We start from the raw sequence: 21,851 nt of genomic DNA, 5'->3' as shown, positions 1-21,851 counted from the left end.
GAGTGGGGGATGCAATTTCCACCAAACTCGCCATGACAGTGGGAAATCCAGCACCAATGTGAAACAAAACCAGAGTGAACTACATCAAATTTTGAGTTTTTGGAGATGAGGAGGATCCTACACCAACCTGGCAACACTGTGTGTCGAGCTATAAATCCAGTGAAACCAACACAGGCTTTATTCAGGGTGTCCATATTACTTGCAAAAGCAGGGAAACTTTGTTATATTATTAGAATATTATTTATTTTATTTAGGAATTTGGACATCCACTGTGCTTTTCTATAAAAACTGCTGTTTTTGTAACATGACACACACAGACACACACCATATCTGTGCTCAGAGCCACTGAAAACACAACTTTTTGAGAAACCTTGGTGAAACTTTTTGAAAGTTACAACTTGAAAGCTCCGACTCCGTTTCCATGGAAAAGGGGCGAAAACACAACTTTTCTGAAATGCACAAGCTTGGTGGGTCCTGAATGTACGATGGCAAAATGCAATGATGCAAAAAGCAGATAAATAAACAAAGGCAACAAGCACAACTTAGGTTTCGAAAAAATCACACCACAGCACGCACAATCTGTGTGTACAAGCAAAGTGCACCTGGTCCATCTGCATTCAACAAGAATATCCTGTGCATGCGGCTTTAAGACTGAAATGCTTCCAGATGATTTAATACACATTAATAAGAGAAATCCCAGTCTAGCATTGCCGTTGGCACCCGTCACTGTAGCTGTGAAATCATCTTGGTGCAGCTGCGTCATGTCAATAAATCAACTCGAGAAAGTAGGGCAAGACATCAATAAATAAATGAAAAGTGATGAATTAGAAACATGTTTTGCTTTACCGCCTGCTGAGTGACGGCGGAAACACGAGATGCAAAGTGAAAACAGGAAATGAGTCAACGCGGTTGCAGTAGGTGCAGTTATGGTCAAAACTATTAGAAACACTGAACATGGGTGATTTGTGAGATAAGATATTTCCCCGAAGTAACCAGTCTGATATTATTACATCCATACAATAACTGATTTCTTCCGATTCAACAGAAGGATTTTTGATGTCAAAATTTTACGGCAGACAGGTTCTGAAGTACAACCCTCAAAATCTGGCATGACAGGATAAATATTTCATGCCGCTGCCAAATCCAGAACGTTTGTGCATATATTTCATTTTGAATAAGTGATCCTGCCATTAACCAAACAGCACTATGTTGCCTTCATCCGTCTATTGAACAAGCTTTCACCTGATGTCAGTCCATCACATGGCTAGAGAGACACACATCCACATCTAAAGTATAATTTGAAACCACACAAATAACCTAACAAGCATGTATTCAGATGGTAAAAAGTACCCAGACAAAATCCGCTCAACTGCACAGAGAAGGAAACTCCAAAAAGGTATTCTCACTGTGAGGTGAGAGAGTGACACCATATCGTTTGAATGGGAAAACAAGGGAACATAACACACCCCAGTTTCTGGACTCCGTGGCTTCGTCTGTTTCAGCAACTCGTGCCATGGTTGTTTTTTTTTCTTTCAACTTTGAGCGAGTTGCGTGTTTCTTGGCTCACAGTTGTTCTATCCATTGTTGGGACAGCATAAAACCCCATTACATAATTTGAAGGCTATTCTCTTATTCACCTCAGCTTGACCAAACATTAATTCCAAGTGGGTCAAGAGGCCGAAACCTCTCAGCTCTCCTTTAAAACAGAAGCACAAGCAAAGGCCAATACAGATCTCCAATGGCTTCCGCTCCTTTGATGGTCCCGATGTTTAATCAGAGTAAGAGCTGGGCCTTGCCTAACTTCTGCTGGCTTTCTCTTTTTCATTTGTTTATTTAATTTTTCTTTTTTTTTCTTTGACTGCTCGAAACAGCCAGCTGGCATCCATCGTTGTCCTGAGTGAGTACTATTCAATAAAAAAAAAAAAAAAAGAAGCAGCTACTGGGTTGAAGACGAATGATTCGCAGCCCCGCCTGGTCAGTGTCGATTCTCGCACACCGCAAGCACAAGAAGTGATTCTTTATATAGGGCGGATAAACGGTTCCATTGAAGGAGATGATTGTAGCTCCTCCTACTTTACACCCCCCACTGAGCTGTGACGCGCGTTCATTTATCTCGACTTCAGCATCTCCCGTCTTGGCCGTCGTCGTCAAAATGTTTAAAAAAAAAAAAAAAAAGTGGTTATTACCCTGAACACTCTCAATTAATTTAACAAATGTACCAAAATTACTCAACGTCAACTTTGGCACAGCTTCTAAAGCGATTTGCCACAGTGATGCCAGGGAGCATTTCAAATAGTCCTTGTTTACAAGAAGACACAAAGCAATATGTGACATTAATCATTGTAAATAAATGGCCGTACCTTGATAAGAGATCCAGCAGGAGAAAGATTAATCTTGTGTGAGCACAGCGGTAAAGACTAAAAATTGATAAAGCTAATGTTACGACGATCTTCTGCAAAAAAGGTTCCCGGCTTCGAGACTGAAGACGGCCGCCATGAAAAATGGATGCGCTGACAGGTTTTATGGGATCAAAGGAGCACGGAATGAGGAAGAATCTATCAACGATGTGAAACAACTCACAGCCGAGATAAGAATGGAAATAATTGCGATTTATCACTCGAGGCCTAAAGCTAAATGAGTTGTTAGGAGACGCTCTTCAGGAAAACTAAACAAATAGAAATACTGAAAGACACAACATCTCTATGTGCTTAAAAAATAAAAAAATAAATAAAAAAAATGTATGGGATATTGATTATTCAAAGAATGATGAGGAAACTAGTCTTTCCTTATTAAACTCATCTATGCCTGTGGGGTTTTTTGGGCTTTTTTTATGTTACAATTGAACTTTCTGTAATATCACTTTGACGTCAATGGAAAAGTGAGTAATTCTTACATCCTGTTTGCTCAACAGGAGAAGAGCAAGAAGCAGCACGTTGAACTTGAAGCTTTTGGTTTGATGGATGTTTAAGCACCAAAAAAAACAAAACAAAGGACCGGATCAATAACTATATAACTGTCAAAATGAAAGTTCAAATGAGGCAAAACCAGCTAGTATAGTGAGGGTTATCGTTATAAATAGGAGGGAGAATGCATAATGTGGTTATATGGTGGTGTTAACACAGACGTGGATGAAGTTATGTGGTTATCAATCCTATTAATAAATATCAAACACGTGCGATACAGAAATGTAGATTAAGAAAAGATTGGGAACTACAGTGATGTGTCATCACCAGGTTAATGCTCTCCTATCCTTTAATCCCAGTTTCAAATACAATGTCTGGAATCAAATCTCTTCTGAGTCTGCCTGTAATCGAATCAGAAGGATTGCCCGACAGCAGATTGAATAACATGATTACCTGCCACTGGATGGACGAAATGGCATGAGAGGATTGAACAAAAATCATAAATAATGTAATTTAAAATCCTCATCTTGCATTTTGTGATAAACAAAATGTATAGTGTATTTTTGCTTTAAAGGAGTTTCGTGGTTAATCTATTTTTCTTTACTAAACGAAGGCTAATTGGATCGCCACTGTGTTCATAACAGAGACAAAAGAGTGACATCGATGGTGGGAGCCAATTGTCACAAAGGAAAATGAGCAACGAAGCTGTGAAAGCTTTTAAAATGTGTTTGTATTCCTGTGATAAAATCTCCTTCTTAGTTAAACTGCCCCGAATAGGATGGCATATTGACAGGTTGGTGCAGAAGAAAAAAACAGATGTATAAATAAAGAAACAATTATGTTTAGCCTCTCCTACAAGTTGGGTGGATTGCTAATTGTTAAAGCTCCTTAAGACAGGAGTCAAAAAAAATAAATAAATAAAACTTGCCCTCACTAATGCAATGCAGACATTTTGAAATACGATCTGTATTTCAAGACAGTGTCATTGCAGAAAAAAAAAAAATGTTTGTACCAGCAGAGTATTTAATGAGCACTCCGCAGTAAATATTGCTAAGCTAAATGAGGACGGCTCCTCATCAGTGAATAAAACGTCTGGGGCCAAAGGGAAAGTGAGCTCGACTGCGTCTCAAGATCTGTCACATCAAGAAGCTGCCAGCCTCCACTTGCTGAAGAAAAAACACTCTGCCTTCCGCCCTGTGGGTCATTAACTTGAGCCAGCTTGTAGCCCCCCCCCCCCCCCCCCCCCCCCACACACTCCTCCCCGCCGGCCTTTTCTAAATGGGCCGGCGCCCTGACCACACGAGCGCTGCTCTGGGACCACGTCAAAGCCGTCACACTACATGGAGCCACGCCATCGGTTCCAAGGCTGAGTCACCGGAGCCAGTCCATTACGTGACTTGTCACCGCTGTTTGACGACAGACCCGCTCAGTCGTGTCATTTGACGCCGCGCCGCGGTACTTCATCTCGGGGAAGAGGAAGAGTGGCGAGAACTTTGCTCAGACCCGAATCTCCCGCGTCCCAATTTCACTCTTCTGTGATACACTGAAGCTCGATCCATGTCACGTCACGCTTACAGTGTCCGCAAGTCGGAAAGATAAAGAGGACACAAAAACGTCTGCCCAAGTTCACTTTGTAACCATTACATAATCTGTCCTAAAGCTTCACCCTTTTTTTTTTTTTTTTTTTTAACCCAGCCAGCCTCAAGGCAGATGCATTCACCATCTTTTCCTGTGATAGTGCAGAAGCCAAGCATTTTTATAATGAAATGCCTGTGAGGTGACAGATAAGGCCCTTCTCATACTCGTCAGTCAGCTACTTTGCCCCGTGGAAACTCGAAGCATGAATCTAGAGTACATGACAGTTGAGTCAGGCTTTTCTTTGGAGCGGCGGGTGAGAACTAAAGATTGAATCGTGCATTTCTTAAAGTGCTTGTGTCACCACACTCAGATTACACATTGGCCTACTCACTAAACCTGACACCCACTCACCAACACTATCTCACATTGGCTTACGATGTCTTGACTTTAGCATTCCAACTGTCTTCAGCGCGGCTGCGCCTTTCTTGTTTGGTCGTTCCCTCTTACAATACGTCACCTACTGACTCTAACTGCGTATGGCGAAGAGTCTACATCATGGATTTGTGCATCTGGCTAATCGCAGTCAGTTTGTCCCTAATTTGGAGTTGCACCACAAAAGGCGGGCAGCAGAAGGAGCCTCTTTTTGAATGTAATTGGACTGACAAACCGCTGCGAGTTTAGCCCAATGATGCACTGCAGGACCCCGCTGATGAGCCTCCCCGCCGAGCCGCGAGGCTTCAATAGTGTCCACCCAAATCGAAAGTAGTATGCACCGAGGCAGCAAATTCAACGGAGGGTCTTATCTACAGCACATCTGCAGGTCAGCGGAACCTTCCCGATATACAAGAAGCCAGCACCACCACCAGCACGTAAAAAAAAAGGGTTGTACAGCTCAACTGCCACGTTGCGGTTGAGTGTGTTTTTTTTTTTTTTTTCTACTTGGCTCAACGAGAACAAGTCCCAAGGTCAGGTTTGCAGTTGTTGTACACGGTGGAAAAGCTGTGTGCGAGCAGAGAGAAGGCTCGGGTGAGAGTTTTGGACGATGAGGTCTGAGCCGCGGCTCGATTTCATGGAGTCGGTGAAAGAATGGCAAGGTCAACTCGATGTCATCCAGCTGGCACAGAGTTCAAAAAATAAAAAAGTCTGAGGTGCTGATCTCGTTTTTTTTTTTTTTTGTTTCCCCGTTCGATGGCTGCTAGCTGAAGCTCACTGTTCTAGCAATATTAGACAGAGGGGGAGGCGTTGTGTAGTGTGAAAGCACCTCAGTGCTCCCTAGTGGACATGCAGCCATGAATAAAACTGCACACACACACACGCACACACGCACAGCAACCAATAAGTAACCCCTCCGCATTATGCATTTTTGCAAACGCAACCGAGATGCACGTTTTTTTAATGCAACTGAAATGCTGCCGAGGGAGGAAAGGAGAGCGATGGGCAACTTTCCAGCTAAAACACAAAGGCGGCTGACAACAAAGTTCACCTTTAATGGCAACGGCTGATCAGAGATCATGCTCGCAGTCCGTGGAGATACTGCTGGTACTTGTGATGGTTACACAATGAGGTCGACGCACAATGCACTCATGGAGAGAAAAAAAATAAAAAATAAAAAATAAAAAATAAGGCAGCCTACCTGAAAAACAGAGACGTTCTCAATGAAGGTCAGCATCCTTCGGGTAAAAAGATAGGGTTATAACAGAACATGCACAAGGCGAACAAAGTAGGAGCGTGGATTAAATCGATCGTGTCAAAGGCCCTTGAATGCTCATTCAGAAGTACAGTGACGGAAGCTACAATATTGAAAGGATGGAAAAGCAATTTTCTATAATATTAATATAATAATATCATTCATACACTTAAAGAAGCTGCCAAAAGATCTGCTTGGATTTTTCTTTTTTTTTTTGGATGTCATTTCTCCCTCGACAAGGTTATTGGTCTGTGCAGCTCTCCGTCATTTCCTAAACGTTTCAATGAACAGCTTTTCCCTGTGCTGTAAATATGCTGTATCAAACGCGGGGACATTAAATGCAGTCCTGCTGTGACGGAACACATTAGACATTCTGAAATTCACTCAAAGCTCCGCCACTCTGTGGGGAAAAAGGTTGAAGAGGAGGTGAGTGGAGGCCACGATGAATCAAACACCAAGAGGCCCCTCCTCACAACGTGTGTGAATCCGAAAAGAAAGGAGGTTAACGTGTAAGGCAGTATGGTGAACGTGTATTTCATTCCTTCTGTGCGTATAATTGTGGCTCCCATCGCTTTTACTTTATTTCAGAATATTTATTGGCAAGCTAGATTGTCATGTATTTATTCATTTGGGACGAGGGAGAAATCTGCGTGATTATATTTTCAATTAAAGTGAAAACCTTCACAGACCAATGGCAGTGAACCTTACGGCTGTTATACATGGATATCTTTCTTCTTGACTCCAATTGTTTGGAAGATTTTTAACTCAGACAAGTTACCTATTTTGACTGAAATCACGCTAAGACATCTTTCAAATAAGGCTCAGTTTTTCAAGTGGAAACGCACTGATTTTGCAATAGTGTGTTCTACGTTTCCCTCAGTGCAACTTGATCCTTTCTCCATCATCGATGTTGTGATGCAGGCCCTTTTTAGAATTCTTTAGGTTGCGTTGGCATCCTGTTAGTCTCGAGAAGTATGTACACTGGAATCTTAAAGAGCGTAAGATAATTGTGCAGCAAACTGAATTGATATCATAATGCTGGGCGACATGCGCTCATAGGGGTTATTAATGCAGGGGTTTTAAAATCTGATCTCTGCATAATGTCCATGCTGCACGCATTCTATCACGTTTGGATTCACCAGGGATTAAACCTCAGAATTCGCCCTGCAGGTAATGTTTCAACTGAATCAAAGCTGTGTGAACACATCTTGACTTCAGACACAATACAAACAGCTTCATTGACCAATGAGAACACCTCACGACTGCTGCATTAACTCAGCATGCAGGGAAGGTGAGGTGCCCCTTATACACTCATTATCCACCAACTCTCCTTGTTCAACGTCGATGATTGACACGCGAGACTTTTGCCTAACAAAGCCAAAAGAAAATCATTTTTATAAAGTTGAAAGCCACAGACGTCGTCTCTCACGGCACTGATGCTCTGCCACTTCATCATCGCCCGTGACAGCCCTATTTACCCCCCTGGCCCCTTAACAGAGAACATCCACACCACAGGAGGTGGAGAGGACAAGCGCTGGGCAGAATTCTCATGACCAGCCTCTAGTTGGGGATGGAAAGAGGTGGTGGGTATGGAGGTTTCAAGCGATAAGTGGGTTCAGTGAGAAACTGCACCTCCTCGCCCTTTCATGGCGAATCATATCCCATTAAGTGGGTTTTGTCCTACGATGAGGATGCTGCGGGCGCTCCTCAACAATCCCATTAGGGATCATAATGGGAGCCGGGAATGTGGCCTGAGAGCACTCACGCAGCTCCTCTACGGCCGCCGGGCTCCTTGTGTATGGCGACCGTGCCTCATCTATTCATGGATTTTTATCTCCAGGTAAAATGTTGGGGGGGTTTTCAGCTCAGATTCATTCAGTTCAATGTGCTTTCCCACAACCAACCCACTCACCCACCCACCCACCACTCCCGATGCTTCACGCTCACCAGTTGGCGTCACACAGGCTGGTTTGATTTAGCTCAAACGTGAGTCTGGCTTAAGACGTGTGAAAACCAAGGACAACATGACAACAGAGAAAAGCTTAGTGGTAGTGCTTCACTGGGCTGGAAAGACCATGGGTGTGTTACACTGTCCTTAAAATGCTTCCTTCGTCATATTTTCCTTTGAATTTTTTTTCTTTTCTTTTCTTTGACCCCGCCATCTTGCCAGCTGTCTGGATTCTGCAAGGAATGAAATGCAAAGTTCCGTTTCAAATTATCTTTCAAGGACCAGCCTACCTGGACATATATTTTAAATCCACATCATCATCAGACCAGCAAACAGAAAAAAATAAAAAAAATAAAATAATATTAATAATAATAATAATTTGTAATTAGATTTCTTTCGATGTGAATCGGTGCCAACTGTAGTGATGAATCTTGAAAAAAATGTTGTCCACCACCTCTGCTGTTCACAATGTGATCTGATGGCGTGAACAACAAGCAATGCAAAAGAAGTCAATACGCTGAAATGGACTCTTTGTGTTGAGGCACTTTGTGACAAAGTACACTTTGTTTTGTTTTTTTTAAGTTCCACCTTGGAGCCATTTTAAAAAAAAGTTGTGTTTTCAGTTCCTCCCAGCACCACTGTCGGGCCTCAAGTCAAGTGTTGCCAGTGTACGATGGCACAACTTTATCCAAGAAGAGGCAAATATGATCTTGTGAGCGGTGTAAATGTATTCATCGTTTAGTGAATATGTAAAAATGACAATTTTGGTCAGAAGACAAATTTCACCTAGAGAAAAGAGGGAACTTTTTTCAATTTACTCATTTCATACAAATCCTGCTTTTTAGCGGTTGGGAGAGTTGGCCACCTATACAATCAAAGTCCGCTCACAACTTCATAAAAAGAGAGAAAAGACTTCTGCGGGCAGCTTTTGCAAGGTGTACCCAATCGAAGGCCAAAATGAAACTTAATTGTTTATTTCTTTCTTAATCAGAAACAGCTCGATAGACAGTGGGTGCAGTGGGGCAATTTCAACCCAAACATGGATAATTAGTTCCCCTACTTTTAAGCAGTTAAAAAATGAGTATGAGAGATTAGAAAAAAATGAAAAATCGATAGTGAGCAGGGTGAGTAAAATGAACTCACTCATGGTATAACTGCATTTTGGGAAATAGAATTTTAGATTAAACCCTTTTTTTCATCACTATAGACACACGTGGGTATAATACAGCCTTGAAATAGGGTTGGATGCAGTCGACCCTGCAGCTTTCTGTACTGGATATATTAGCCACTCTATCGACGATGTAATGCAACTTTACACTATGAACACAAAAATGTGGGAAACATATTCAATGCATCAATTTATGAAGTATAAGGTGAGACAACCTGCTGACAGAGTAGGAACGTCGTAAAGTGAACCCACGCTGGCGACATGGGATTTGACTGGGGAGCACGTATGCACACACACACAACCTTGGCACCATCCTGTGCAGGATCTTCTATGTTCACATTTTTATGCAGGTTATTTACTCCTCTCATTACTGAAGTGGAGCATCCGCGAGTGTGAGCTTCTCATTCAGTCCAGGTACAGCACTGCTTGTATTCCTCTTCCCACCTTGCTCAGAGCTAAACTTCTGCATCGAGCCTTCTTCTAAGCATTGCCATTAATCAAACAGGCAGCGCTGTTTTTTTTTTTGGTTCGTTTTTTTTGTTTTTTTAAACAAGCAAGTGGCATAAATAACTAAAACATCAGGGGAAAGAGAAGGGAGAAAATAAAAATGATGGTAGTGAATAAGAAGTGAAAAGGAAATCTCTGCCAAAGTCACCTTGAGTGTGGTTAATTTACAAAACAGTGACATGGGCATTAGCACTGTGATTAATATCGCTAAAGGAATTAGTTGCTGTTTACATTGTCAAGGTGTTTATCTGCAGCTCCCAATTTGGCAAGCGTTGCAAATTTCATCTTATATTCCAAATATTGCAGGCTACAGAACTGACAGATTGTCATTTTGGATGTGCACATCCCCGAAACGCATGAGATGTCGCCGAGTAGCGTCAAGGCCGATTCACAGGCTGTAGATTTCAGCGGATCGGGCAGCCACATTAATGGTTTCCTCACTTCCTTCAAGTCAAGAAGAATCTGTCGTGTCATTACGCTGACGGCGGCCCCGTTCAGTGTGACTGTCACAAGCGAATCTGAGCGGGTTCAGGGGGCATCTCATTAAAATGCATTAATTTTCAACCGTCCACGCTGGACATGGCGACACTGAGAATCGTTGTTTCCTTAACTCAGGGCCACTCCAACAGAAACAGTCTGCACTGCTTCCTGTGGGCTTCCTCAGCGTGAAAACATGCAATACAATCTCATACTGGAAGGACAGAACAGGTCGAGATTTATTTCTTACCTGAATGAAGGACCCAAAGCCCCCCCACCCCCCACCCCCCCGGCCCCAAAGTATAAAATAGGATGTATTTTGGTATTGATAGTAGTTGAACTGTTTCGATTTGAAAAATTTAAAAGGTGTTAGTATGACGCACATCAATCTTTGGTAAGTTTGGGGCATAAATGTGTTTAGATTTGGCCACCAAAGACATTCAGGATTAGTTGATAATTCAAGATCAATCTATCGTCTTTCACCTCGCCCTCCTCCAAAAACCAAAGGTTTTGGTCTCGAGGACACAATATGCAATATCACAATTTATTCTACCTTTTACAACTATTACAGAAATTAGCTCATGTCAAAAAAAGGAATATATTTCTGTATCATACTCGGTCCTGTAAGTCGCACTTCATTTGGAGCTTTTAGGTGTTTCCACTGCAGATGCTGTGAAAGTCTCACTGTTCACACTTGCAAAGAGAAATGATTCAGTTCCCCACAGATTGACAGTGAGCGAAAATCTGCAGCTGGGTAGGTTCTTCCTCTTATTCGGAATTACTCACTCCGCCTTCTCAACACTGTGTCCACAGATGCCCCATCATGCAATAGGGCTTAGTTAGCCGACACCAAGGCCAGGGCACTTGATCATGCTCGGTGTAACTTGCAGCATCGATCAGCTGGACAAGGGTCTCGAGGGTTTTCCGGGGGGGTGTCACAAAGCGTGCCGTCACTACTCAACTGAATTGATCATACAAATGCATAAATAATAAAGTGGCCCGTCATTCTGACTTCTCATTGATTTCCCCATTAGCAGCTGATTGATACAAGCTTTAAATGTCAGCAGGCCCCATTGATTGCAGCGACTCGACGCACTCGCCCGCAATGTCACGCCGCTTTTTCCCGGGCGACTGCAGCCTTCCACCTGGAAGGACTAAATTAAAGGTCAACAGCAGGGCCGTGTCATCGAGCTGCATTCAGGCAGCGATCCCACCAATGTGTTTGCACATGCTCGACAATGTTTACTCGCCCCAAGCTCCAGTTCATTTGATACCGCTCCAAGTTCAGTGCACTAAATGCCAGAGATGTTCCCACTTGGCCCCTGAATCCACCGGACATCAAAACACAACAGGTAGTGGATACTGTATATAGAGTGTAACATTAAAGAAAGGCCACTTTTGGGGGGGGGGGGGGGGGGGGGGGGGGGCAGAATTCAATGAGCAACACTGAAGCGGTATTCAAATGAGAAAACTGACATTCCTGCACAAAACTGGTTTTCTGGTTGAGCGCCCTAATGTGCGCATTTAGAATTTGCCGGCTTAATAATTCACACTTATGGAGTGTTGGTGGTTCAGAATTGTCATTTAATGTAACACATGACAGCTGTACCAGACAAATGTTGTTTTTCCTGCATCCTTAAAGTGTTTGCATCTGCACTTCTTTTCCCTCCACATCTTATCCCTGCAAATGTATCCCCTATCCCTTGATCTACGCCAAAATTTCCACATTTTCATCTTGTGATTTAGTCAGAGGCTTTTTTTTTTTTTTTTTAAACTTGGAGTCCCCTCAAACTCTCAATGTCTGATACAACTCTTTGTACATACAGAAACTTCCTTCCAAATCAGAAAAGTGGGTAATGTCTATTCTAGAAAGCATAACATTTTATTTTTGTGTATTAAGAAGTAATATGTACCGTATATGGGCTTCTAGGTCCACATGTAAACAGCAGTACCTTCAGCAGAGTTTAATGTTTATTGTAAAAAAAACAAAAATTGGGGGTTTTATTCTTGACGGTGTGGAACTACGGACAAAATCTCCCTTTTCAATGCCGCATGCAGCCAACAGGGTATTTGATTTTGTATATTCTGCTCTTGTTCAGTGTTGCTTTTAATAGCGTGCATGTTTTCCTAAGTTTGTAATACTGCCTTTTACGTTGATATGTTTAGTTTTCAAGGTGGATTTTGTGGATTTGGAGAACTTGGGAGGATTTACCAAGAAGCCAATTCTACCCGTTACAAGAAAACCACTTCAGATTTCCAAATCAGGTAAACCCCCCCCCCCCCCCCCGTCGTTTCACTTTTGAATTCCCCGAAGGTTTTTCTTGACACAATACCTAACAAAGTAATTCCTCTGCCAATGACTGCTTGTGTCAGGGTTTACATATCTGTAGCATGTATCACATTCACTAACCCAGGAACAAACGGGTGGGTCGTATTTGCTGCCGCCTCACTGGGACTTTCACATCAGTTTGATCTCTGTGTTCAAAGTTCTCATTTAGATTCGCTGTGCTCTTGGGCAACAAATGTTACAAACACCCACCGCAAGAGTGTGTGCCTCCAGGAGCCACTTCTTTTATGTAGTTGGTGGGGGGGCCGTCGACACTTCTTGTGAAGTCAGGACGCATGGAGAGCTGTGTGCAGTCACAGAGGCTCAACGAGCTGCGGGATGGTCAGCAAATCCCTTCAAATTGTAGAGGCCGCCTGCTGCTTTTAACTGCAAAGGCCTGTTTTAAAAACTGTCAGTCTTAAAAAACAAGTGTGTCGTCCTATGTCGAGAATTTGAAGTGGTATCAGAGCACATCTGACAGGGATGTATATGATTCCCCGGGGAACGACGCGAAAACACACGGTACTGCAAAAGTACATGCATGCAATGCATTGGTTTGGTTATAGGATCAACAACCATTCAAAACACATGATCACAGTGTTGACTAACGATAAATTAATGGCGTCGAAGGGTTCTCTGGGTGTACTCTTGTTTACAAGTTTCCATAATTATGCTGGGTAAACATTAAAGAGAAAGCTGAAGAAACTTTTTTCTTCTGCTCCGAGGCGCGCCCTTCATCAAACTTCTCTTGGGGCTGCCGTTGCCTGCTACTTTTTCAGGAGACGGCGGAGCGGTGGGGAAAGCATTCGGGACGTGGAAAAATGAAAAGTTTATTCATCTTTTAAGGAGAAACCTCCTCGCAGACAGGCCACGAGCAAAACACAGTAAACAAAGTAGCGGGCGCGTAATCCGGCTTCAGAAATTTACTGTTGACTTTGTTTTGGATTCTGAGGAAAATTGCCATATTTGTTAAGGAGTAAAAACTGAAGATTCAAGCAGCAGTAGGACGGAGAAGGTGATAAGCGACAAATCACGAGACCTGCGTGTCTGGGCAGGGCTGAGGGGCAAATCTAGACGGGGAAGGTAAACCTGAACAGGCACAGCAGCTCCTCTGACGTGTGGCAACCGCCGGCGCCGTCTTACTCCAGGGCTTTCAATCAGATCCTCGGCGGTGTTTACGGAGGCGCCCCTCCGCTAATGGCGCGCCGAGAAAGTTGTCAGCGGAAGGTACGGGCAGGTTAATGAAGAAGGGGTTCCTCGCTCGCTTCCGCCGTAATGCTGAGATCGTCTAATGATTCTTCCGCAACCTATTTACGGCGCCCGCTTGGTGAACATAACAGAGGTTAATAAAGTAGAGGTCAAGTCTTTATCACACCTGCCGAGCATTGTTTCCACCACCCCCTCCTCACCCCCCATCTCATACCATAACTCATACAAGCATTTTCTCATTAATGACGTCCCCCATAGGGCCCATAAGGCGGGGTAAGTAGAAATGCACAGTGCAGAGTTGAATGCCTTGATTCCTGCAGGCACACTTGCCTGACTGTCAAATTATTCAGGGTGCCACGGCGGGTATTTATTTCATGCTAATAGCCAACATATAACTGGAGGCTGGGTTGGAAAAAAAAAAAAAAAAAAAAAAAGACTCAAAAAAAAAAAAAACATAAAACAAGTGGAGCGTGTGCATTACATGGAGAAATGCCAAACACGGGCGAGTCAGGGGTGCAAAGGAGCGGAATAGAGTTTGACAATACACATCAGAGCCTTGAGTAGTGTTGTTCTGTATGGAGGAGGGAGTTGGGGAAGCAAGCAAGGCAGACTGGTGAGTGGACGAGTGGCTTTCCCGAGCATCAACGGCAAGTAAACAAAGTCGCGCCTTGCGACGACTCGGAATGTAATAATCGCTTCTGACAATAACCGCGACTCTGCAAACACGCCTCAGTGTAATCCTGCAGGGAGCGCTGGGCATACAGAGTGAGGTTTACAGACCACCTGTGCCCTGTGTACTTCTGATACTTGTTACTCGGGAGCACAGTTTCTCTTTGCCGAGGGTCATTTGACAGCAGCAACTGTGCCGTGGCCACAATAACTTTGCAGTGATATTCACTTCACAAAAAAAAAAAATTACAAAATATTATTATAGCTCTTCAGTTTTAATTTTTTTAAAACCGTATAAGACGCGCAGGTGAAGCAGCCTCATCGGTAGTGAAATCAAATGAGTTGTTAAATTTTGGATTAAACCCTTGTTATTGTTTTTCTTGAGGTGTTTTTCATTTTAAATTTATTTAGGGTAAGCCAATTTAGGTGTGGCATTTGTCACCTTGAGCTGTTAGACAAGAGTCCCTTTGGAAGACTATTTGCTGTGCAACAAAATTAAAATATGTATTTTTTTTTTTAAATGTTTATTAACAAGTCATTTTGTGAAAGCTGCAGGGAGCCACCAGAATAGAGTCTGAGGAGCTTCGTGTATCTCAAAAGCTGTGGCTCGCTGCCTTCACCCTTAATTTACCTTCAGTCCTGAACCCTATCTGCTTCCCCAACACAAACACCCACTTCTAACTCTAAACCATTTCCAAAATCCTAAAAGTAAACACAAAAAACACAAAAACATGAAGGAATTTCTAATCAGGACAATTTCAGAAGTCATCACAAACCCCTTCTTGAGATCTTTCTGAAACCAAAAACCTTCAATGCATATCCCAAAACCAATTCAGAAATGTATAACCTTCATTATTTAACCCCATGGTCACAATCCATCCCATAATTTCAAATCTATGACTCCAGTAACCAATAATTCACTTAAAATCCCCACAAGAACCTTCAAGCAACCCCTGACTTGAGTGTTGAAGACTAATCACATCTTGTGTCTCTAAAATAAAGCTCTAAATAGATCAGAAATCTCCAAACCGATCCCTGACTTCTATAAATATTCTAAACGACAAGATTTTCTGAAGTAACACCCGATCCAAACGACTACATGACCCCCTAAAAGAGTTTTGTCAAATTGACTTTTGACCACAGCAAAAAAGAATTACACATCCCCTAAATGTTTCTTTGTTATTAAAAAGAAAATCAAGAAAAAAATCATTAACCTGTCAAATTGTTAAAAAAAACATTACATATGGCCGTTTTACCGCTTCATCAGTTTCACAGCACAGTTTCATTAGACTATCAGTCACATGCACATGTTCACACACACACACTCACACACCAGGGTTCAAGCAGACTTTTCAACAAACACCAAAAACTTCTGAGCTCAGTGACAAAGACACATTCTCGTCTCGAACACAAGCTTCTGTGAAATTTCCCCTTGGTGACGTCGTCACATTGGATCTCTGCCATTTCAGGATGACAGTTTGATTCGAACCACATGCTTGTGTTGCGCGGCGGCTGTATAATATCCAAATCTTTCTAGAGGACTCTTCCCGACACTGGTCAGATAGAAGGACACTCTCAGGGTGGCTCAGCTCTCTTTCACAGGTTGGCTAATACAGTCAGACAACAGTCCGCGCTCAGCTTTGCACTTACATCTAATTATACATCCAGTCACGTCCACCTGACCAGGATCCCACTATGCAGTCTGAGATGACACCAGGACGAATATCTCCAGCAGTGGATCACTCCCACTCCCTTCAGTTTAACTTTCTGATAGTTATTGAGTGAACATATCTCTGCACACTTGATAAATACTAATTCCCCAGTTAAATATGATTGCCTGCTATTTGCCTAATACCAAGATTTGAGAACAAAAAAACCCCCTTAAAATCATCTATTCTTTCCTATTCATAGTTTGCATTCATTGATAACCCAGCTTGCGGCTCCCTTATTTCATCCACTACAATTAGGAATTTGTGTGTAAGCTTCAGTTCAACTCGTGTTTTAATAAATCACTTCTTAATTTTTGAACTATTTTTTTATTTTTATCATTTATCTGCTGTAGGCTACACTGGATAGAGCCAATAATTTTCTTAATGATCAATAAATACCAGTTTCTCTATCATTTAACAAAGAAAAAAGCTGGTGTGATTTATCAAGCGATCCTTTACAGTAGTGGAGATATTTAGCTCACATTAAATGTGTGATTATTCCCATTTGAGTAGCTGGTTTCTCGCATTTTGTTTTGAAAAACAAAAGTGGGTAATTCATAATCAAAATGCTTTCATTTTAGCATTTGCTCAATTGTGTAATTAGCCTAATCACTTCAGCTCTAGAGAACGGTTTGGTTTTCTGGTGCGTAGGGGCAATAATCAGACAATAGACTGAGTGTCAGCAGGGGCCCCAACAACAGTGCTCTTGCCCCAGGGGCCACTCGGTAGGTTGGTGTGGCCAATGCCTGCCAGTAAAATTAGGAAGCAGGTGATTCATCTGAGTGAGATGCAGCAAGATCCAATTGACAGGCTTCTTCAACTTGAGGGAAAAGATAAATATATTTATCTGTTCTATGTTCACAGGCACAAACACACACACACACAAAAAAAAGTCATTCTTGGAGCTCGGAGACACGTGTCCATGCTCACTGAGAAGCACACACTCTGCCATACATTTCCCTGACAATCAGCACATGCACTTTGAATTCCTGCAGCAGGAGTTAAAAAAATAAAAAAAAAAAGATTTGGAGCGCACACAAAGTCTCCTCGTCACTGAATTATTTGTTTGGTTTTTGTACTATTGATACTGTGCTTCCACTGCAGCCTGCTATCATAGCAGATTTGAAATGAATGGGTGCGCTCCTATAGGTCCTCGCTGGAGCTCCCTCCAGGAACTTGCTCCCGTGAGCGACATGCTTCCTTAATGATTAAACACGGGATCCATCCCTGGGTTATGTGAGGATGAAGGATGCAGGGGATGTGAAAAGAAAGGGAGTGATCATTGATGTGATAAATAATACACCAGAGTCTATGAAATCCAATTACTGTTGATCCCTTCGCACGTCTTCACTTCATGAAAGCAGTGAGCAAAACTATCTCGTTTTTCTTGCTTTTAAAACACGATGGAGATCGTGACTTCAATGAAATTGCCAGTCAGTGAACTTCTCACGGCTTGAAGACAACTATCCGATCAGAATTAGTAGCTGAAATACAATATGAAGGGTGATTTGGAATCCCTATCATAATTTGTTAATGTCACTGTCACACCAAAGCGTCTCGCTTGGTAAACACACTCATGCACGGGAGAAAATATCAGCGGTGAGAGGGAGTGGTGCTCCGACAAAGGATATTCAGCTAAGGACCCCAACGAGGACCAAATTAAAAAAAGAAATAAAGCTATGGCGTGATCCCCTGCTGGCTTCCCACCTGCAAACACTCAGAGCCATGTTGGGTAGAATCCCTGCTGGAACCCAACCTACCACATCCACTTGGAGTAAGCGATCAACCGGGTACTCAACAGCAAAGCGTCAGCGTGGGCGTGAGGAGGCCTATTGGTTTGATTTTTGGCAAAAACAAAAGTATTCAGTAAAGGCAAACTCCCCCCCCCCCCCAAAAAAGTTTGATCTTTTGTCACTCGAATCCGACCTCCTCCATCTGCACATGCCACATACTGACTCCCCTTATTGAGAACCGAGGCAAACATTTGCAAATATGATGAGTTGCAACATGTGTGGGCTTCTTCCTTTTAAAGCTGATGATTTCAGCTTTTCCAACACACACAAATTGGGTCCTTGTAAAGATACCATCATGGTAACATGAAAGAAGAGTATGTACCAGAGGCCCCTGGTCCTAATTTGTTAGGAAAAGAGAATGCTGACAGCAGAGAACATCGCAAAGCCAAATCTATCCACCATTCTACTGTGATCAACAGATTAAGACCAGCATTACATTTTCCACAGATTTCCTTGAAACCTTAGTGGGATTAAACTTTTAAAGATGGATGAGTTCAGATTTTCTAATGAGTAATTTCCTGCAGCTCATGATGAATTCCATTGTTCTGGAGTCCTTAAGTGAAGACATGATATGAACCGATAATGACCAATTATACAGGTTCCTCTGGTTGCTTTACTTCTGGTGAATCCTTCACTTTTAAGACCGTCTATCTACCCCGACCCCCTCCCTGTGCAGACAGGACACATTTTTTTCCATCAGTTGAAACCTTAGTGGGATTAAAATTTTAAAGACAGATGATTTCACCTTTTCTAATGAGCAATTTCCTGCAGCATATGGTGAATTCCATTTTTCACGTACCCATCCATTCACGCTTTCACCTGTATTCCAATTGGAGCACCAGTCTCTCCACAGCCTTGGACTGAAGGTTGCCTGAAGCCTGACTAATACTGTTTAAACCTCTGACACCATGCAGATACATTGACAGATCCAGGTTTCTCATTGTAACGAAAGAGTTAGGAACACTAACAACACCTTTGGTGAGCACTCTACCTTCCTACAAGCTGAGGAGGCAGTGAAAGCCCATTGTTATAAGCCACAATGAGTCTCTGAATGTCGCTTTTCTCAGCAAGATTGCCAAATGTAAGTGGTAAAGTGCAGGGAGAAAATACTCTGAACAAGGTAAAGTTCACGGCAACACAAGCCAAGCCAGTTGCATCCATGTGGAGTGAAAGACGGACTTTACACGGGTGAGCAATTCGAGCTGTAACTGGTAACTGGCAAACAGTAACTGGACAGGACAGCGACATCCTAAGCATCTTTTGTTTGCAGCCAACATGTTGGTGACCTGCACATTCTACCCCAACTCCTCCCTTATTTCAATGTTACTCTTCCCCTTTGTTCCCGTTTTTCCAGCCACACGTTAACAACTCAGCGAGTGGAAAACCAAAATCCTACTCAGGTTCACAAGTGGGGTTTTTTTTTTTTTGTTTTTTTAAAGAATGCCTAAATGGTTGCCATGGGCTGCTGATGTCTTTACTATAAAATCTTATGATCTCCCGCTGGCTTCCCACCTGCTAACTGCTACCAGCTGTGTTGCCAGAGTCCCTGTTGGGAGCTGCAGGGGTAGTCCACTCAGGTGCATCCTATAGTGTGTGTGCATGTGTGTGTCCATGCACATTAGCCCACGCAGCTGAAACACACTGATGCGTTTAATCTTGTCAGTCTAACATATGTCAACTGAAACCACTAACCCGAAGTCCGCACAAAATTTTACTCACTAAGTTATGTGCAGTTGTGTTGTATTCATTCTGGATCCCTCAGTACAGGTTTGCATTTGTTGGATGAGTGTTTATTGTTGTTTTTTTTAAACACACGCTACTGCAGGAGGGGGATTTCTTGCTCCAAAGCCCAGCCGGCCTCATCTTTTGCTGTTGTTGGATAAATTCTGTTGCATTTTTTTTTTTTTCTGGGCCAGCCTCCCTCATCAAAGTGATTAAGCAATTACACTGATTGTGCCGATGCTCAGAATGGGGGGGTGGAGTGGGGGTGGGAGGGGGGAGGGGGGAGACCCTTGAGTATTGAGTGCAAAAGCCTTCTTGGAGATAATGGCTTAATTTGTGCCTAATCAAAATAAAGCCTGTTTTCTTAAAAAAAAAATCCACCAACCTTCCTTATGGTCCTCGGAGGCTTTTGTTGAGTTGAGAAGGTATAGTTAGGAATAAGTCATAGCAAAGAATTCCAGCCGGTTCTCCAGCTATCATTGCATAGCCCAGTTGTCAGTTATTATAAACCATCTATAGGCTCCGTATCCTTCCAATGAAATAATAATTAACATCTCAGAACTGATTATGGTAGAAAGCTCTAAAGATGCAGCATGTGCCCACTGTGAATCCCAAATGGAAATAATCAAAGAGTTGGGGAATTAAATCAACATTCAGATCATTTCTCAGCGCTGCTGTGCGCATCAATAATGAAACGGCATGTCTGAGAAACCCTCTGGTTCACATCGGCAAACCAAAAATTGTGTTGAATTCCCGGAGTGTTGGTTTTTTTTTTAATCTGAAACATAATACGTGTGTGTGCTTGTATAGATATTCATCCTCATTTTTCCCATTGGACCATGACAAATGCCAACTCTCACTCAATGTGCTGACATGTCTTCACTCGCTTTCCACAACTAACAAGCTTGCCCAAAAAAAGGCATCCTTTGGCATTAAAAATTAATCACAGCCCAACTTTTAAATCACAACCATGAGCCCAGATGCACGCGGGGGTGTGCGGGAACAACATTGGAAGAGGGGAGGAGGGAGGGAGGGAGGGGAAGATGAAAGGGGGTGAGTGGAGAGATGGAGCTCACCCTGGGAGGATATCTGAAGGGAGAGGCGGGGGTCTGCAGCCCGTATGGCCGCCGTGTACCGATCCTCAATGCCGGGCTCCTGCGCCGCCTTCTCCGGCATGAGCCGAACCCTGAGGCGGCCCCCCTCCGCGCCCAGCCACCACTCCAGAATGGTGCTGAGGTCCATCTCCAGCGTCAGCACCGGGGCCTCCTCGTGCACGGAGAGCCCCCCGCATCCCGTCCGGACTATATCCTCTCCGATCTCCACCACAACTTGGTTGGATTTCCTGCTGGTCTTCGTCAAGCCCAATTTCAGAACTTTGGACAGCGGCCGCTTGGCGAAGAAGGGGAGCTGTCCATCCGCAGACGCGTTCCTCAGTGCTGAATCCGACTTGGGGTCCACGAAAGTGGCGATGGTTTTCTGCAGAGGTATGCAGTGCATTTTCAAGTTTGCGCGCACCGCGTAGCAGCCGCTGAAAGTCTGGCAGTCGCCGTTCAGGGGTCTCTTAACGAACTCCGCCAGATAATAGCGCAACAGAGAGGGCACCGCGAAATCCACAGCCAGGGTTTTCCTCTTGTTTCTGGACATGATGGTCTGGTTCGAGTCTCTTTTCCCCCCTGTTTCCCCGCTGCTGCCTCCACCACCAGCACCGCCGCCGCCGCCACCACCGGTGCTGGTGTTCCCGGCGGCAGAGAGCTCCATGCCCGCCGTGGTCCTTGGTGAGGCGCAGTGCAGCCCGGCCAAAAATGCCGCAGAACAAACAAGCAAAAAGAATATCCTGGCGTGCATGGTTTGGGAAATAAATCAACGCGTTTGAGAGAGAAGCAGGACCTCTTATAAATCCCAGCGTTCGTCCGCTTCCACTGCGCTCCTTATCAGAAAAAAACGCAGCGCAAAGAGAGGGAAAAAAAAGTGCGAATCGATGATCCTGCTTGTCCTGCGCCTCCGCGCCGGTGCGCACCCGCGGCAACACGGAGCTTCTTTTATTCTCCCGATTTCCTCACATTCGTTCCACACTCACTGTTGCTGTCCTCCCCTCTCCAAAAAAGTGCCATGTCTTCCCCCCCACCCCTCGTTCTCCCCCTCCCCCCAAGTCTCG

At 43.5% G+C, this 21,851-nt stretch overlaps 1 protein-coding gene across 1 annotated transcript in view; it reads right to left on the bottom strand.

Annotated features, from left to right (window-relative positions):
* Positions 1 to 21,541, bottom strand: part of alk (ALK receptor tyrosine kinase) — a gene marked incomplete at both ends in the record, with an annotated part of 444,001 nt that extends 422,460 nt beyond the window's left edge. Inside the window, one exon of the mRNA XM_080479669.1 lies at positions 20,773 to 21,541. Coding sequence (XP_080335795.1) covers positions 20,773 to 21,541 — 769 coding nt within the window. The remainder of the gene's footprint in view (positions 1 to 20,772) is intronic.
* Between the last annotated feature and the right edge of the window lie 310 nt (positions 21,542 to 21,851).

This window comes from Lipophrys pholis (genome assembly GCF_963383615.2).
Source record: "Lipophrys pholis genome assembly, chromosome: 14".
Lineage (NCBI taxonomy): Eukaryota > Metazoa > Chordata > Actinopteri > Blenniiformes > Blenniidae > Lipophrys > Lipophrys pholis.
This window is presented reverse-complemented; position numbering and strand designations above follow the sequence as displayed.